General features: G+C 37.4%; 1 protein-coding gene across 1 annotated transcript in view; it reads left to right on the forward strand.

Moving 5' to 3' along the window:
• LOC112870310 (solute carrier family 5 member 4) overlaps positions 1-17,822 on the forward strand; it is a 39,398-nt gene that overhangs the window by 15,926 nt on the left and 5,650 nt on the right. Inside the window, exons 7-13 of the mRNA XM_025933456.2 lie at positions 3,318-3,398; positions 5,750-5,970; positions 9,027-9,162; positions 10,188-10,295; positions 12,348-12,498; positions 15,028-15,196; positions 16,797-17,012. Coding sequence (XP_025789241.1) covers positions 3,318-3,398; positions 5,750-5,970; positions 9,027-9,162; positions 10,188-10,295; positions 12,348-12,498; positions 15,028-15,196; positions 16,797-17,012 — 1,082 coding nt within the window. The remainder of the gene's footprint in view (positions 1-3,317; positions 3,399-5,749; positions 5,971-9,026; positions 9,163-10,187; positions 10,296-12,347; positions 12,499-15,027; positions 15,197-16,796; positions 17,013-17,822) is intronic.

Below are 17,822 nucleotides of genomic sequence, written 5' to 3' on the forward strand. Positions count from 1 at the left end.
TAGGAATAAGCCTAGCCAAAGAGATGAAAGACCTGTATTCTGCAAACTATAAAACACTGATGAAAGGAAAGAAAGACAACACAAAGAAATGGAAAGACATTCCATATTCATGGATCAGAAGAATGAATATTGTTAAAATGTCTATACTACCCAAAGCAATCTACATATTTAATATAATCTCTATCAAAATACTAAAAGCATTTTTCACAGAGCAGGAACAAACAATCCTACAATTTGTATGGAACCTGAAAAGACCTCAAATAGCCAAAAGAATTTTGAAAAAGAAAAATCAAAGCTGGAGAAATCACAATTCTGGATTTCAAGTTACATCACAAGGCTGTAGTCATCAAGACAGTATGGTACTGGCACACCAATAATACATAGATCAATAGAACAGAATAGAAAACCCAGAAATAAACCCACAATTATATGATCATTTAATCTTTCACAAAGCAGGAAAGAATATCCAATGAGAAAAAGACAGTCTCTTCAGCCAATGGTGTTGGGAAAACTGGATGGTGAACATATAGAAGAATGAAACTGGACCACTTACATCACACACACACACACACACACACACACACACACACACGCAAATCAAAATGGATGAAAGATTTAAATGTGAGACTGGAAACAATAAAAATACTTAAAGAGAGCACGGGCAGTAATTTCTCTGACATTGGCCATAGCAACTGCTTTCTAGATGTCTCCTGAGGCAGTAGAAATAAAAACAAAAATAAACTATTGGGACTTCATCAAAATAAAAACCTTCTGCACAGCAAAGGAGACAACCAATAAAACTAAAAGGGAACCTACCAACTGGGAAAAAATATCTGTAAATGATATATTCTATAAAGGGTTAGTATCCAACATATATAAAGAATTTATCCAACTCAACACCAAAAAAATAAAAAAATAAAAAATAATCCAGTTAAAAAATGGGCAGAAGACATGAACAGACATTTTTCCAAAGAAGACGTACAGATGGCCAACAAACACATGAAAAGATGTTCACTATCACTCACTATCAGGAAAATTCAAATCAAAATTACAATGAGATTTACCTCACACCTGTCAGAATGGCTAAAATCAACAACACAAGAAGCAAGTTTTGGCAAGAATGTGAAGAAAAAGGAACCCTTGTGCACTGTTTGTGGTAATGCAAACTGGTGCAACCACTGGAAAGCAGTATGGGGTTTACTCAAAAAGTTAAAAATAGAACTACCCTATGATCCAGTAATCACACTGGGTATTTACTCAAAAAAAGACAAAAAACAAAAAACAAAAACTAATTTGGAGGGATACATGCACCCATATGTTTATAACAGCGTTATTTACAATAGCCAAATTATGGAAGCAGCCCAAGTGTCCTTTGATAGATAAATGGATAAAGATTATGTTGATACACACACACACACACACACACACACCCCATGGAATATTATTCAGCCATAAAAAAGAATGAAACCTTGCCATTTGCAGCAACACGGATGGAGCTAAGGAGTATAATGCTAAGTGAAATAAATTAGTCAGAAAAGACAAATACCATATTATTTCACTCATATGTGGAATTTAAGAAACAAAACAAATGAGCAAAGGAAAAGAAAAGAGAGAGAGAAAAACTAAGAAACAGCCTCTTAACTATAGAGAACAAAGTGATAGTTATCAGAAGGGAGGTGTGTTGGGAATGGGTGAAATAGGTGGTGGGGCTTAAGGAGTGCACTCATTGTGATGAGCAATGGGTGATGTACAGAATTATTGAATCCTATATTGTACAACTGAAACTAATATAACACCATATGTTAACTATATTGGAATTAAAATTTTTTAAAGTTAATTACTAAACTGAGAAGGAAGCATTTGACTCTGCATATCCAGAACATTTCCATTTCAAAAAAAAAATCCTCACTATTAGGTGTAAGCACCTTGACTGAAGATAATGATGTGGTAGGTACAGTGGGGAAATGGTGATTTGTCTCAGCTTTTTGTTTAGGGCCCAGATTGTCATTTGGAATCCAGCATAGCATACACATGGAAAGTCAAAATGAAACAGCAGCTCAGACATGGGATTGACAAATCTAAGGCAGCGCCCAAATAAGTACAGGATGCCTGGGCTCTGAAAGGCAGAATCCGGAGAGAAGAACTGGAGCAGTGAGTTGGTTGTTGGGATAAAGTATGTGGCAATGGTCCAAGCAGGCTCTCATGGGCCTAGCATCCAACACTTACTAACTTATGAAAATGAAACTATACAAGTTTAGTTGGAAAAAATAAAGAAAAATAACAGCTGGAACAATCAAGATAGTTCCAGAGCAATTTTCATACATATAGCATATGTTTCAAAATAAATGAAAGATGAAGACATAAGTCTTCTATTTACGATCAGCCTTGTTTTCCCATGATACTCTTAGAAGGAAATAGCTTGTTGGCGGAGAGTCTAGCAAGTCTAGAGTTGAAAAAGAAGTTGCTGTTTGCATAACACTCGAGCAAAACACAAGTCAACAGCTATATCTGGCATTCAACTTATGAAACAATGATATATGCCAATACTAGAGCAAAAATTGCTTTGCCCTATTTTTTGAGAACTAGTATACTGTGCTAAATGGAGTGAATTGAGAGATAGTTAAGGGAAAAACTTTCATGATAATGAAGTATTGCCTTTTCTTTCTTTTAATTTTTTTTTTCAATTCAAGTTAGTTAGTATATATTGTAATAATGGTTTTAGGAATAGAATTTAGTGATTCATCACTTATAACATATAACACCCAGTGCTCATCCCAGCAAGTGCCCTCCTTAATGCCAATCGCCAGTTTAGCCCATCCCCCCACCCAACTCACCTCCAGCAACCTCAGTTTGTTCTCTATATTTAAGAGTCTCTTACCATTTGCCTCCCTCTTTGTTTATATATTATTTTATTTTTCCTTCCCTCCACTATGTTCATCTGTTTTGCTTTTTAATTATGAGCAAAATCATATGGTATTTGTTTTTGACTAACTTATTTCACTTAGCATAATATACTCTGGTTCCAAAAGTTTTGCCTTTTCTGCTATTTGGTATTCAAAAACTCACATAAGGGTGAAATTCCAGTATAATTCATAGAAACTTTGAGTCGAGGCAAGATAAGGGAGACAAGAGGGTTAATGTGACACATAAATACTAAGGAGATAATGATGCCAAGAGGAGCTTGTGGCCCAGTCAAGAACTTTCCATATATTCTTTGCTGAGTTTCTAGGGTTTGGTTTGAGGAAAACCTAAAAGTGAAGGCAAAGAGATGAGAGTACAGGGAAAAAATATCCTGATTCTTTTCTTTCTCTACACAGGGGGCTTGGCCTCAGTTATTTACACAGACACCCTCCAGACCATCATCATGCTGCTAGGTTCCTTTATTCTCATGGGGTATGGTAAGTGATGACAGTGGGAGCAGTGCCCTGGGGCTGGAAATCATGAGATTTGTGTCTGTTCAGTCCATCTGCTCTTTACTACTGCCTCCCTGTTCTACGTGGTCACACTTTTCGACATACGTATAATACATCATTGAAGCATCTGCCTAACTTCTTGCTGTACTATCTCAGCATGAGAAAATGAGGGGGGGGAGAACTTTACTTTCTTTAAAAAATTATTCCTCAGTTTTAATCTTAATATGTTTGTGTTTGAAATAGACAAAATCAGTGTCACTGGGTTGATAATTTTACACAACTATTGGTGCACTGGATTCAATGCACATAAACCATTATGTAGAATCTTCATAAAAATAAGTATTAAATAGTAAGAACAGTTTAAGACAACTGACTCTTAACTTCACTGTGACTGTTTCAGATGGAAATTATTAAAGTATGTTACTCCCTCTATTGTTAGAATGTACAAACACAGTTTGTATATTTCTCTTAAGTCATGCAGCAAGCACTACTGATGAATTTAACTTATAGCTTGCCTATTTTTGTTTTCTTTTATTATGCTACTTATTTAACTTTGGACAGGAAATCCATGCATACAGTAAAAAGGATATAAGATGAAAATAAGTGTCTTTTCATCTCTCCTCTGTCCTGCAGCCACCAAATTCCATCCACTCAAGCTGCACTGAATACAGTTGTGAATATTCATGAACCCTAATCACAGGGCTTGAAGATAATATGAAGCAAAAACTGACAGAACTGCAAAGACAACAAATGCACAAAAAGAGTTGATGATTTTGACACAAAATGAATGCGATTGGTCACATATGGCTATTTAAATTCAAAAACAATAAAAAATAATCAAAATGTAAAATTCAGTTTCTGATTTGCCTAGCCATATTTCAAGTGCTTAATATATAGCTAGTAGTTTTCATATTTGACAGCACAGATATAGAATATATAGAATTCTATCATTACCGAAAGTTCTATCATTACTGAAAGTGCTGCTCCAGAGGCCATTGCTAGTACCAATTCTTTACAAACTTTCTATTTAGTTAACCAGGACTTCTTTGATATTCTTATTTATGGTTCTTTGGTGTCTGGCTTTGGTGATGGACCTCTGGCATCAACCTCTCTAAGCCTTCTCCCATCCTTAGGATGGAATCTCTCATCTTCTAGCATTCTTCATGTATTGTTGTCACAAACAATATTCCCCTTAACAGAACAATTTCCTTGTATTATCTGTATCCTCCTTTGTATTGAGATCCTGCCTTGTACATTCATTTTGTATATAATCCCATCACAATGTTTGGCACATGCAAACATTTTTGATGCTAAATGAAATAAGTAATGAAAAAGTAAAATAATATCAACCTCAACTCTACAGATATATGATACTCAGATGAATTTTGCACTATTTGAAACTATACTAAGTGGGCTGAGAAGCCTGGGCTCATCCTTCTTCTTTCTAAGGTTTCTATCCATTATTGTTCTTTTTTTTAGTTTGTTTGTTTGTTTGTTTGTTTGTTTATTTATTTATTTATTTATTTATTTATTTATTTATTTTGAAAGAGAAAGTGCAGAGAGAGAATCCCAAGCAGGCTCCACACTGCCAATGCAGAGCCTGATGTGGGGCTCAATCCCACAAACCATGAGATCATGACCTTAGCCGAAATCAAGAGTCAGACACTTAACTGACTGAGCCACCCATACATTCTCATTATGGTTCTTTTCTACACCTGTCTTGCCTTTCCAGCACCCCTCCCCCCGCAGGCTGAGCCTCACCATTTCACCTCACCATACATAAACTGCTGCCTCTAATTTCTGCTCCTTATCTTCCCATTTTTTGTTGTAACATAGAAAGAATACAGTCAGTATTGCACCAAAAAACAGACTGTGCATAAAGTCAAAACAGCCAGACTTTGTATCAGGAACAGAGACCATTACTTCTGGTCCATTCAGAGGAGTAGGGGCTTTCTGATGGCTAATTGTTAGGCTCACTCTGTTACCTCATCTTCATGTTTTATCTCTGTTCTAGATGGTTGTGAGATATCAATATCAGTCTGTTGGATAACAATTTTTATTTTTACCATAAGCATAGACACTAAAAATTTTCAAGAGAAGAGAAAATTTTCAATAAGAAGAAAAGTTAAAGGGTGATTTGCTTCCTGTACATTGTGAAAGCATGATAGCATTACCAATGCCAGTGGTATTAGAAAGACATGAGTTCTCTGAGAACACTACGGATTTGACCAGGCTGATTGGAGATGATTGGACACTTCCACCACAAAGGAATAATTATGAACAACAGATGTCTTAGATTTGTGTATAACATTTCATTTTATCCAATACCTTTGCAGCATTTGCTAAAGTGGGAGGCTATGAGAGTTTTACAGAGAAGTACATGAATGCCATCCCATCCATAGTTGAGGGGGACAACCTGACAATCAATCCCAAGTGCTACACTCCTCAGGCTGACTCCTTTCACATCTTCCGAGATGCTGTCACTGGAGATATTCCATGGCCAGGAATGATATTTGGAATGACCATTGTTGCTGTGTGGTACTGGTGCACAGATCAGGTGAAGTATGTGTGTGGTGTGTAAATATGTTCATGTTGTTCTTTTTCTCCTCATAGAAAAGCATCTAGTTTCTATTTTGTACACATATATACATATACACATGCACAAACACACATCATTTAAAGAGTCAAACACTTCTACAAGTCTTGTTATGATAAATAGTTGTCTGGTGTCCTGCTCTCTACTCATTTCTTGACTCTCAAAAGCAAACATTATTGACTCCTTCAGTTAGGTATTTTGGTATGTATGTTTCTTCTCTAAATCCTTGTACTCAATGCATGGCCTGTGTACCATTGGAGTGAATGTCACCTTGAAGCTCATTAGAAATAACTGTTCTCAGATGCTACCCAGACTCACTGAATCAGAATTTGCTTGTAAATTTGTTCCCCAGGTGATTTAAATAAATGTTTCTATTGATCCCTTTTGGTTTTCCAGTTTTAGGATTTTTACACTGGCTTCCAATAATGAAAGATGAGGGTTTAGCTCTTTCTTTTCTTTTTTTTTCTTTTTTTTAATGTTTTTATTATTTATTTTTGAGAGAGAGACACAGACAGAGTGTAAGCAGGGAAAGGGCAGAGAGAGAGGGAGACACAAAATCCAAAGCAGGCTGCAGGCTACGAGCTGTCAGCACAGAGCCCAACGCGGGGCTCAAATTCACAAACTGTGAGGTCATGATCTGAGCTGAAGTCGGACGCTTAACTGACTGAGCCACCCAGGCGCCCCTAGCTCTTTCAATTTTTTATCTTCAATCCTCCATCTTCCAGTAAAACTAATTCACAATTTTGGTGAGATCAGCATTCAGTGCTACCATTTTTGTGGCTACATAAATATAATCCACAGCTAAGCCACATGATATTCTCTGATTGATTTTTCTTTAGCTTTTTCTTTTCTCTAGAATAAATAAGTCTTATTTTTTGTGTTTTAAATTTTCTTGGTAATTATTACTCATTAAACACCAAGCTTTCTGCAGATTGCCTAAATCTCCTTGATGTGTACTTGCAAACACATCAAATATCCTACCAACTCTTTTTCTCATTTTCTCTTAAAACCTTTGGCCTCTCACAAACTGCTGGGTTGTTCTCTGTGCCTAGTGCCCATCCTAATCCAGGACCCCCTTTACTACCATATTTGGGGTTCTCTTTGGCTCATCCTTGGATTATATATCATATTTCAAGTATCCCAAATCATCTTCTTTCTTGGTTTACTTCTTTCAGGGCAATTGAATTCTCCAGTAAGTTCCCAAGAAACACAGGAGATACATCTATTGTGAATTTGTCTTCATGTTTGAAGATGTCTTCACTCCAACTTTTCCCAAATTTATCCTCTGGCCATGTACGCATTTCTAGGCCTTAAATAATTTTCCAGCCATAAATTACCATCTTTTGACTTCCACCATTGCTGTTGAAAAGCCTGAAGTTATTCTTGATCCTTTGGATGTAACGTGTCTTTTCTCTCTGGAAGTTTATCTTGCCTTTGTCCTCAGTGTTCTGAAATTTCATACAATGTGCTATTGTGTGTAGGTCTTTTTTTGTTCATTGTGATGGACTACTGTGAACAAGTTTAATATAGTAATGGACATCTTTAATGAATTGGTGGAATTCTTTGATTTCTTGCATTTTGTTTTCCTTTGGAGAACTTCCACTTTGGGTGTTGGTCTTCCTCAACTGGTTTTCTAGTGTTCTTATCTTTCCTCCACATCTACCATATCTTGGTCTTTTTGCTCTATTTTCTAGGAAATTACCTCAATATTATCCTTCAGTTTTTCTGCCTTTGTATTTATGACCCCCAAGATCTTATTTTTGGTTTTCTGTATGTTCCTTTTTATAGCATGTAAGTTTGTTTTGTTTTCTGTTTTGAAGTTTTCTTCACCCCAGATAGTCTCTGTCAAGTCAAACTTAAAATTTCACATTTTGGGATCAATGGTCCAAAATGGACTATCTTGGATCAATGGTCACTGGTATCAGTGTGAGATAATTTTTCTTTTTCTCTATATAATAAACTGATTTTATCAACATGTCTCCCAAAGAATGTACTCTTTCACTGATTTGTGCAAAAATCTTTATTGTTTATATTTTGCCACTGACCACATGACTTATCTCCTATATTTAGGTGGCCTCATATTCACCCTTAGATCTGATACCCGGACCCTGCTTATTTTCTGACAGGAATCCCCTATTTTACATATAATTTGTATTGTCCCTCCAACTTTCTGCTTCAAGCCTTCTGTCTAAGGATAGTACCTGTTCCCCTAGCACTGAGTGACATTGTTGCTATCCCTAATAGATTTGTCTCTCCAAAGAAAAGTAAGCAGAAAAAGTCATCGCCATTTTCTGACATTCCTTGAGAAGAAAAATGTCAAGAAGCAATGGCATTATGGGTAGAAATCCTGTTTTTCTAGAAAATTCTTAGTCAAGAGATTACACAACTTAAGTGGAAATTATGAGATTATATGCATTGAATTTCCCAGGACCACAATATTTTATTCATAACTGATTCATATCTAGAGATGAATGTCTCAAGGTTCTCTTCTGATGGCTGCCTGACTCTGTTGTTTCTATGGCAATGGGCTTGATTTTCCAAATGGACAGTTGATCCCTAACAGTAGAGAGATACTGATGAGTATGTGGCTTATTTGGTGCCTACAACATTAAATGCACAACTTAAACACACGACTTGTGGCAAAGATCAGTAGTGACAGCTTTGTACCTGGACAAGTACATGGTCATTGTTGCAATGCAGCCTAGGAGCTGCGAACATTTTGATAGTAGTGATGGGTATTGACTTCTATGTACCAAGAGTCTTACAAACATTATACCAAATATTCAGAATATCCTACAAGAGATAACCCTCTTAAAGATGAGAGAGCTGAGTCTCACAAAGTCAAATACTCATGTAAGAGGAGCAGGGATTAGAGTTCTGATTTTACTCTGAAGCTGATTATTTTCCACTACTCATGATCCCATATCTTGTTGTAACATTAATCCTTGAAAAGAGGCACTCCCCTTCTTTGGATCATCCTCTAGTTGCTTCATGACTATGTCATGTTCTTCTGGCAGGTTATTGTGCAGCGCTGCCTATCAGGCAAGAACATGTCTCATGTGAAAGCTGCCTGCATCATGTGTGGGTACCTGAAGCTGCTGCCCATGTTCCTCATGGTAATGCCAGGAATGATCAGCCGCATCCTATACACAGGCAAGCCATTGATTCATAAATCCTCTGTCTTGTATGCTTGAATTTAAATACTGGTTTTAATATTTATTAAAACCTTGATAAGCTAGAAAACCCATTATGTATGGAAGTTAAAACACAAATCCAGGTGAAGAGAACAGATTTTGCAGAATGTCAGAAGCAGGAAAATTTGGCATATTTGACACATATATATCCAACTAATAAGGAATGGCCAAAGAAATTATTAAATACCCCCTTTATGGAAAATTACACGTAAGGACTGAAGACTTTCTCAAATTGTGGTCAAATGCTGAAGTTATTATGTTTAAGGGTAAAAAGCAGACTACAAAATATTATCTCAACAATTGCCATAGTTATGCAAAAAGACATTTCTGTCTGGAAAAAGATTAGAAAGGAATAAAAAAACTAAAAGAAGCTAATGTGTTAAGGTGTCAGTATTCTATGGGATTTTTTAAATCATTTTTTGCTATCTGTTGTCATAATATTGTTTAAGTAAAAAAAGAATCAACAAGGTATTGTACAACTGCCACAGTAAAGGGAGGCCTCATCCCACATGAGCAATCACCCCAATAATGATCACAAATGACACTTCTTAGCTGTAGGTAGAAAACACTGAACTAAATGACTAGACACAAAACTAATTTCCATTTTGTTGTTGTGGCTGTTGTGATTGTTTCATCTGGAGTTCTGTGCCTCTGGGAGAATTTATGTTCTTGCAGATTTTCTGGAGGATGGAATCAGCTCCCCCTAATTGCTCTAATGCAATAGCTGGGCCACATCCCAAAGAGGAGCCCTGCCCCTTAGGTCAGTGCAAGGGGAGGTACAGGTATGAGACACTTAGGAAGTCATATTCTGGGTAAAGAGGGACCAGCTCTATGGTATGGAGTTCAAGGTTGAATCTCCAATTTCCAAGTAAATGTCTCTCCTCTTACTTATCATCTTACAACTTGTCTCTATGTCAAATGGTTGTAGATCTTACCTGTTTGGGCCCCACTCACTGAACCCACTTATCTGAATTCCCCCCTCAGAGAAGGTGGCCTGTGTTGTACCTTCTGAATGTGTGAAACATTGTGGCATTGAAGTCGGTTGTACTAACTATGCCTACCCAGTGATGGTGCTGGAACTGATGCCTGATGGTAAGAAAAGGTCCACACTCAAATGAATGGAGAAAATGTGATGAGAGATAGATAGATAGATAGATAGATAGATAGATAGATAGATAGATAGATAATAATATAGATATAGATAATGGAATATCATTATTAATGTCAGCCTTAAAAAAAATGAAAATCTGCCAAGTGCAACAACAATATAGATGAACCTGGAAGACATTATGCTAAGTGAGATAAACCAGATACAGAAAGACAAAAAAGCACACAATGTCGCTTAATATGTGGAATCTAAACAAGTGGAACTCATACAAGCAGAGAGTACAATGGTGGTTTCCAGGGGCTGGGGGTAGGGGAAATGGGAAGATTTCAAAGGGTACAAACTTTCAGTTACAAGATGAGTAAGTTCTGGAGAACTAATGTACAGTAGGGAGATTATAGTTAATAAGAATGTATGTTTAAAGTTTGCTAAGAGAATAGATCTCAAGTATTCTCACCACAAAACAAGAAAACTGTAACTATGTGAGGTGACGGTTATGTTAACTAGCTTGATTATGGTAATCATTTCACAATGTATACATGTATAAAAACATCACATTATACATCTTAACTATATACAATTGTTATTTGTCAGTCATACCTCAATAAAGCTGGAAAAAATATGTTCACTTTTTTCTGGGACTGCCTCAGAGACCTAGTGTATAAATGGTCCATGAGGAAAGATTATGGCGTAATCCTTAATAATCTTAACTTCCATTAATTCAATTGGCTTCATCAGACATTTCTTGAGCACTTTCCATAGGCTACCAGTCCGGTGCTGAGCCTGGGGAATACAGAGATGAATCAGATATAATTCCTATTAGAAGAATCCTTACTCCTTTGGATTCAAGATTGTCTTCCAAGACAATCAAGAGCATTTAAGTGATGGATTTGTCAATAAAATAGTTGCATAAACACAAACTTACAAACTCAGAAAACTAGATGTTAATGATTTAGCCTGCTTTCTCTAGACCAGTTATACCCAAATAATATGCCTCAATATATTTAATTTACAGCTATTTATTGAGTGCCTACTATGTGCCAGAGCCTGCCCTGGTGCTTAGAAAACATCAGTGAGGGGCACCTGAGTGGCTCAGTCGGTTAGGTGACCGACTTCAGCTCAGGTCATGATCTCGCCATTTCCGAGTTCAAGCCCCATGTTGGGCTCTCTGCTGATGGCTCAGAGCCTGGAGCCGGTTTAGATTCTGTCTCTCTCTCTCTCTCTCTCTCCCCCTTCCCCACTCATGCTCTTTTTCTCTCAAAAATAAATAAACATTTAAAAAATTAAAAAAGAAAAGAAAACATCAGTGAAATAAGCACAAAATCCCCTATACCTTGGAACTCACATTCTAGTTTCATGAGATATAAAATAAATGACACATGTGGCAAAAGTAAATTATTAGGATGCTAGAAGGTGATCTGTGTGGTCAGTAACAGAGCAGAGTATGGGGCTCAGGAACAACCAGGTGATCTTATACCTTCAAAGGTCAGCTAATACTTCTTCAATCTTTCTCCTCCCTGACACACATGAGCATTGTCAAGAAGAAGGGAACATGACCCACAAGTGACATCACCCATCCATCTCATTCCACACTTTGTCTTAGGAGTTTAGGGGCATTATTAATAAGCAGAGGGAAGTGGAGGATGAAGTTACCATAATATCCCAAAACTCTTTGCTTTTCCCAACAAAAACTTCTTTAACAGAACTGCTTACTAGGCTTTTCCCTCTCTAGTTGTCTAAGTCTTCAGGAAGCCAAGAGGTTCTCCCCAAAGAAAGATGGTACAACACTGTTCCTCTCTCCCAAATTTAGGTTCCAGCAAATGATCTCTAAGTTTACATTTAAAACTAAAATTCTGTACTGGATCATTCTCAAATCACCAGGAAATTTGCAGGAAATGCTACATGATGATATGCGTTGACAGGCACATCAGTTGGTAAATGTTCCAGGTGACACTTTTGAATGACTCTGGTTTAGCAAGGCCCTCATAAATCATGGAGTCCAATTCCTAACTAATGTTTGCACTCTCATCTGGCCCCAGGACTGCGAGGTCTGATGCTGTCAGTCATGTTGGCCTCTCTCATGAGCTCCATGACCTCCATCTTCAACAGTGCTAGCACCCTCTTTACCATGGACCTGTACACCAAGATTAGGAAACAGGCATCAGAGAAAGAGCTTCTTATAACAGGACGGTGAGAAAATCCTGGCTTCTGTCTAAAATTTCTCTGGAAAGCACAGAAATACAACCGAACTAGAACCTTCTTCTTGGGTTCAGTGAAACAAATAATAGAATTCTAGAGTGGGAAAGGGATATTAAGAGGATATTTAATCCAACTTCATTTCTTTCCAGATAGGAAACTTTAGGCCATACTTTTTTTTTAAGGTTTATTTATTTTTGAGAAAGAGAGACACAGAGTGCAAGTGGGGGAGGGTCAGAGAGAGAGGGAAACACAGAATCCAAAGCGGGCTCCAGGTTCTGAGCTGTCAGCACTGAGCTTAACACGGAGCTTGAACTCAGGAACAGTGAGATCAGACCTGAGCCAAAGTTAGATGCTCAACTGACTGAGCCACCCAGGCACCCCAGGGTCATACTTTTAAACAAAATAGTTGCTTTTAAGGGTTTCAAATGCCTCTGATTGTCTCTTATTTCTTCCTCCCCTCACACTCTCTTCCAACCATATCTCCATGAAACTCCAGTGGTTTTCATGGGGTATAAAGTTTCATGGGGTTAAAGCAGTCTCTAGAAGTTTCCATGTATATCACATGAAGGAAGTCACAGATTAAGTCATCCACACACTACTACACAGTAGTTTATCAACTGCACTCATTAAGAAATGGAGTATCAAGAGGGGGCACCTGGGTGGCTCAGTCAGTTAAGTATCTGATTTCAGCTCAGGTCATGATCTCATTGTTCCTGAGTTCAAGCCCCATGTTAGGCTCAGTACTGATAGCTCAGAGCCTGGAGCCTGCTTTGGATTCTGTGTCTCCCTCTCTTCCTGCCCCTCCCCTACTCATGCTCTGTCTTTCTCTGTCTCTCAAAACTAAATAAATGCTAAAAAATTAAAAAAAAAAGAAATGGAGTATCAAGAGAATCTGACTACCTATGTAAAAGATACTGCTTTGCTGAAGACAGTAACAATCACTTAGTAAATTAAGCATTTGCAAGGAAAATTCCAAGGGCTCACTTGGTCCAGATCTTCACTCTGGACATTACAGGAGAGGAAGAGCAGTAAAGCATCTGTGTTTCTGTAGTAGAGAAAGTATTGGACCCTGAATTCAGAAGCCCAGGATGCAGAAGTCTACCAATAGGCATATGATCTTGGGTATGAATACCCTTTAAGTCTCTATTTTGAATTAATGAGTTTCTCTCTCTCTCTCTCTCTTATTAAAAGCCTTCTATATCCCAGAATACAAATATGGAAAAGGACATATATGTAAAAAATAATTTCCTGCTTTGTGGGATTTACACCTTTGTTGGCAAGACAGACAATTAATAAATATGTTCTATATCTGATGGCAAAAGTGGCAGGGAGAAAATTAAAGTGAGATTAAATATGGGGGTTACTTAAGACAGGTGTTCAGGGAGTCTTCCCTGAGAAGGTGGCCTTTATGCACAACCATCAGGGAAGTGTGGGAATGAGCCCCATGGCTCCGTGGGGATGGAACAGTAAGTGCTGAATTCTTACAACAGTCATATGTGTGGTGTGAGGACAGCAGGAGTGAGGTTGGCACATACAAGCAAGTGGAAGAGTGATAAGAAACATGATCTGAAAGATAGCTAGAGGTGAAATTATGTAGGGCCATTTAAACCATAACAAGATTTTGGATTTTATTCCACATATGATGGAAAACAACTGAAGATAAGCGAGCAAGAGAGGTACATGACAAGGACAGTGGGTATTATTTATTGAATCCTTATTATACTCTACGCATCATGCTCAGACTTTCCATGGTTTATCACATTTAATTATTACAAGGTTGCAAAAGTTTTGTGAACTTTCAATAAGACACTTGTGCCTCAGTCTCCTGCCCAAATGCCTGTCCCCCATTTCTCCCAGTCCCCACCTCTCTGTTTCAGATAAGCACAGAGAAGTAATGACCTTTTGCAGACAGTCCAGTAAATTATGTGTGTTTCTTCGCACAATAAGTACAGAATATTGAGCTTATTCTCCCTGGACCACAGGACCTGTAAAAAGTTTTTTACTAACTCCTTCTACCTGCCAAAGTACTCAGGTAGTAAAATGCACAAATTAGCATTTCTGGCCAATTCACTCAGCATGCTAGGAGAAAGGATATTTTAATTCCAACCTGTGAAAACTGACTTAGTTTCTCTCAAGCTAGGAAAAAAAAGATCAAAATGGGGATCTGCTTTCTTTATCATACAAATGATTACTTACCATAGAAACAGTGTGGTGTTTTTTTCCTAACTGATACATTACATAAATTGCACTAGAAAATTATTAACCAGTTGCTGACATTTGAACTGTTTTATGAATGGATATTTAACCTCACAGTTGAAGCTATTTACAGAGAAGCAATTGCTTTATTGGCATTTTACTAACCTATGGTCATTAAGCATTCCATGGCTTCATGTGAGGTCAAGGAGTGTGATTTTATTTGGAAAATCAATGAATGGCCACAAGAATCAAGAACTGTAAAGCACAGTGGAAGTGCCAATAATACTTTTGTTTAATATTTAAATCATTTTGCTTTCTCTCCAGGCTATTTATCATTCTATTAATTGCCATCAGCATTTTGTGGGTCCCATTAGTGCAGGTATCTCAAAATGGACAACTATTCCATTATATAGAATCAATTTCTAGCTACCTTGGGCCTCCAATTGCGGCTGTCTTCCTGCTTGCCATCTTCTGTAAAAGAGTCAATGAACAGGTAAGTGAAAAATCGGAAAACTTCTTCCCTGCTGGAGTGAGAATATTTTCTTTAACTGGTAGGAAAATGCATTCTTTCCACCCTGTTTATATAACTCAAAGCCCATCTCAATTTTAATTGTATTCAGCTATAATTCCTGATTCTTATTAAAGTGTGTAAATACATAGGGCACACTTATAGTACAGTCTGTATATTTCTTACAAAATATATACATATATGACACAATACTAAGGAACACAAGTTTTGGAGTAAGACTGACTGAATCCAATCCTGGCTCTATCAATCCTTTGATCTTAAGCAAACCATTTGATTCTGTGTAGAATGAAGATAATCACAGTGCCTACTTTATAGGATTGCTGTGAAGATTAAAAGGGATTTATTTTAATTTTTTTATGTTTATTTATTTTTGAGAGTGAAAGCAAGAGAGAACATGAGTCGGGGAGGAGCAGAGAGAGGGGGAGACACAGAATCCAAAGCAGGCTCGGGGCTCCAAGCTGTCAGCACAGAGCCCAACACGGGGCTGGAACCCACAAACTGTGAGATCATGATCTGAGCGAAGTCGGACACTCAACTGAGCCACCCAAGGGATTTATCACCCCAAAAGGGATTTATTTTAATGTGAAGTGCTTAGAAGAAAACCTACCACTCTATTAACAATTAAAAATGTTAATTTCTAGGGGCGTCTGGGTGGCTCAGTCAGTTAAGCCTCCGACTTCGGCTCAGGTCATGGTCTCACGGTCCGTGAGTTCGAGCCTGGCGTCAGGCTCTGTGCTGACAGCTCAGAGCCTGGAGCCTGTTTCAGATTCTGTGTCTCCCTCTCTCTCTGACCCTCCCCCATTCATGCTCTGTCTCTCTCTGTCTCAAAAATAAATAAACGTTAAAAAATTTTTTTTAAATGTTAATTTATGTTATAATATATGTAACTGATTATTTTGGATCGTGGGCATTTAATCCCTTAATTGTTTCCAACTGTTAACTTTATTATAATTTTGAAATGAAGAATAGGTACAGAGAGGTTATTATCTTATGTGCTTTTCAAATGTTATTTAGTATTAGTAAGTAGTATTTTGGGATTCAGATTCAGGTCTTCCTCCAACTAAAGCTCATGCTTTTAATGTCTATGCAATACCATTTCCCCTTGAACATAATATCTTGATCAGAGGACTAGAGGACATATGTTTCCAAGCCCACCAGCTTCTCAGAGAATACAGATGCTCTTAATTGCCAAAAGCTTAATAGAACTATCATAACTATCTAATATCAACTCTGTAAATTGTGTAACATAAGCCATAGTTCTGTTTATTCTATAAAATAAGCCACAACTTATAAAATCTATATATAAAATAAAATTCAAGGTAAACTTAAGCTTGGGTCAGAGTGTACAGTAGTGCCCTGAAGTAGTGTCTGATGCAATGAAATTTCAGTATCACTAAATAAACACGTGTATTTGTACCTTTTTCTTGCTTTGGTGACTTTATGCTCAGGGTTAGCCATTATTGGTTCTTAATGGAGAAAGTAGGTAGGATGATAATTGTTACCTACTCAAATGAGCTTCTCATCTTTTCTAAGTACTCTGATTTTATTCTTGTTTCTTTTGCAGGGAGCCTTCTGGGGTCTAGTCATTGGACTTGTGATTGGCCTTATTCGCATGATTGCAGAGTTTGCCTATGGAACAGGAAGTTGCTTGGCTGCCAGTGACTGTCCCAAGGTCATCTGTGGAGTGCACTATCTGTACTTTGCCATCATCCTCTTTTTTGTTTCCATACTAGTTGTCCTAGGAATTTCCCTGTTAACAAAACCCATTCCTGATGTACATGTGAGTACTCATTTTAAAATAAGAGTTCTTGGTGTGCCTGGGTGACTCAGTCAGTTAAGCAACAGACTCTTGATTTTGGCTTAGGTCATGATCCCAGCGTCATGAGATCAAGCTCCGTGTCAGGCTCTGCACTGGGCATGGAGCTTGCTTGGGGTTCTCTAAATAAATAAATAAATAAATAAATAAATAAATAAATAAATAAGGGTTCTTTGCCTTCTGGGGTATTAGGAAATGGGCTTCACCCTCAAAAAACTTCACAATGCACTTAGTAGATAAATCTTTATCTTTGTTATAGGATACCAGAAAGAGAGTAATTAGTGTTGCCTAAGAGATTGGAAAAGACTTCACAGCAGAGTTGCAATCTGGCCTGGGACTATTTGGGGATGAGTAGAATTTCATACACAATACAACTACACCAATACAGAGATTAAAAAAAAAAAAAGTACATGGTACCAGGTGGCAGGAAAAAGACAAATAGAATGAGATGCCTTTCAAATTGGCAAAACAGTTTAATATGAATATGTCTAATGTTGGTAAGAATGTTGGGGAATGTCCACACTCCAAAATCATTGGTGAATGTATGAATTTCATAATTTGTAGAAAGGCAATTGGGGAGTATTTATCAATTAAAATTAAAATTCTCATACCTTATGAACCAACATCCCCATTTCTAGGAACTTACTGTGTAGAAATACTTCTACAAGTAGGAAATATATATATAAATTTTCTCTGCAAAGGTTTCTAGTAGAAAAAGATGGAGACAACCCAAATTTCCATTGCTAGTGGAATGGATACACAATAATAGCACAC

This window comes from Puma concolor, chromosome D3 (assembly GCF_028749965.1).
Source record: "Puma concolor isolate L17-30 chromosome D3, mPumCon1.1.hap2, whole genome shotgun sequence".
In the NCBI taxonomy this organism is placed as follows: Eukaryota; Metazoa; Chordata; class Mammalia; order Carnivora; family Felidae; genus Puma; species Puma concolor.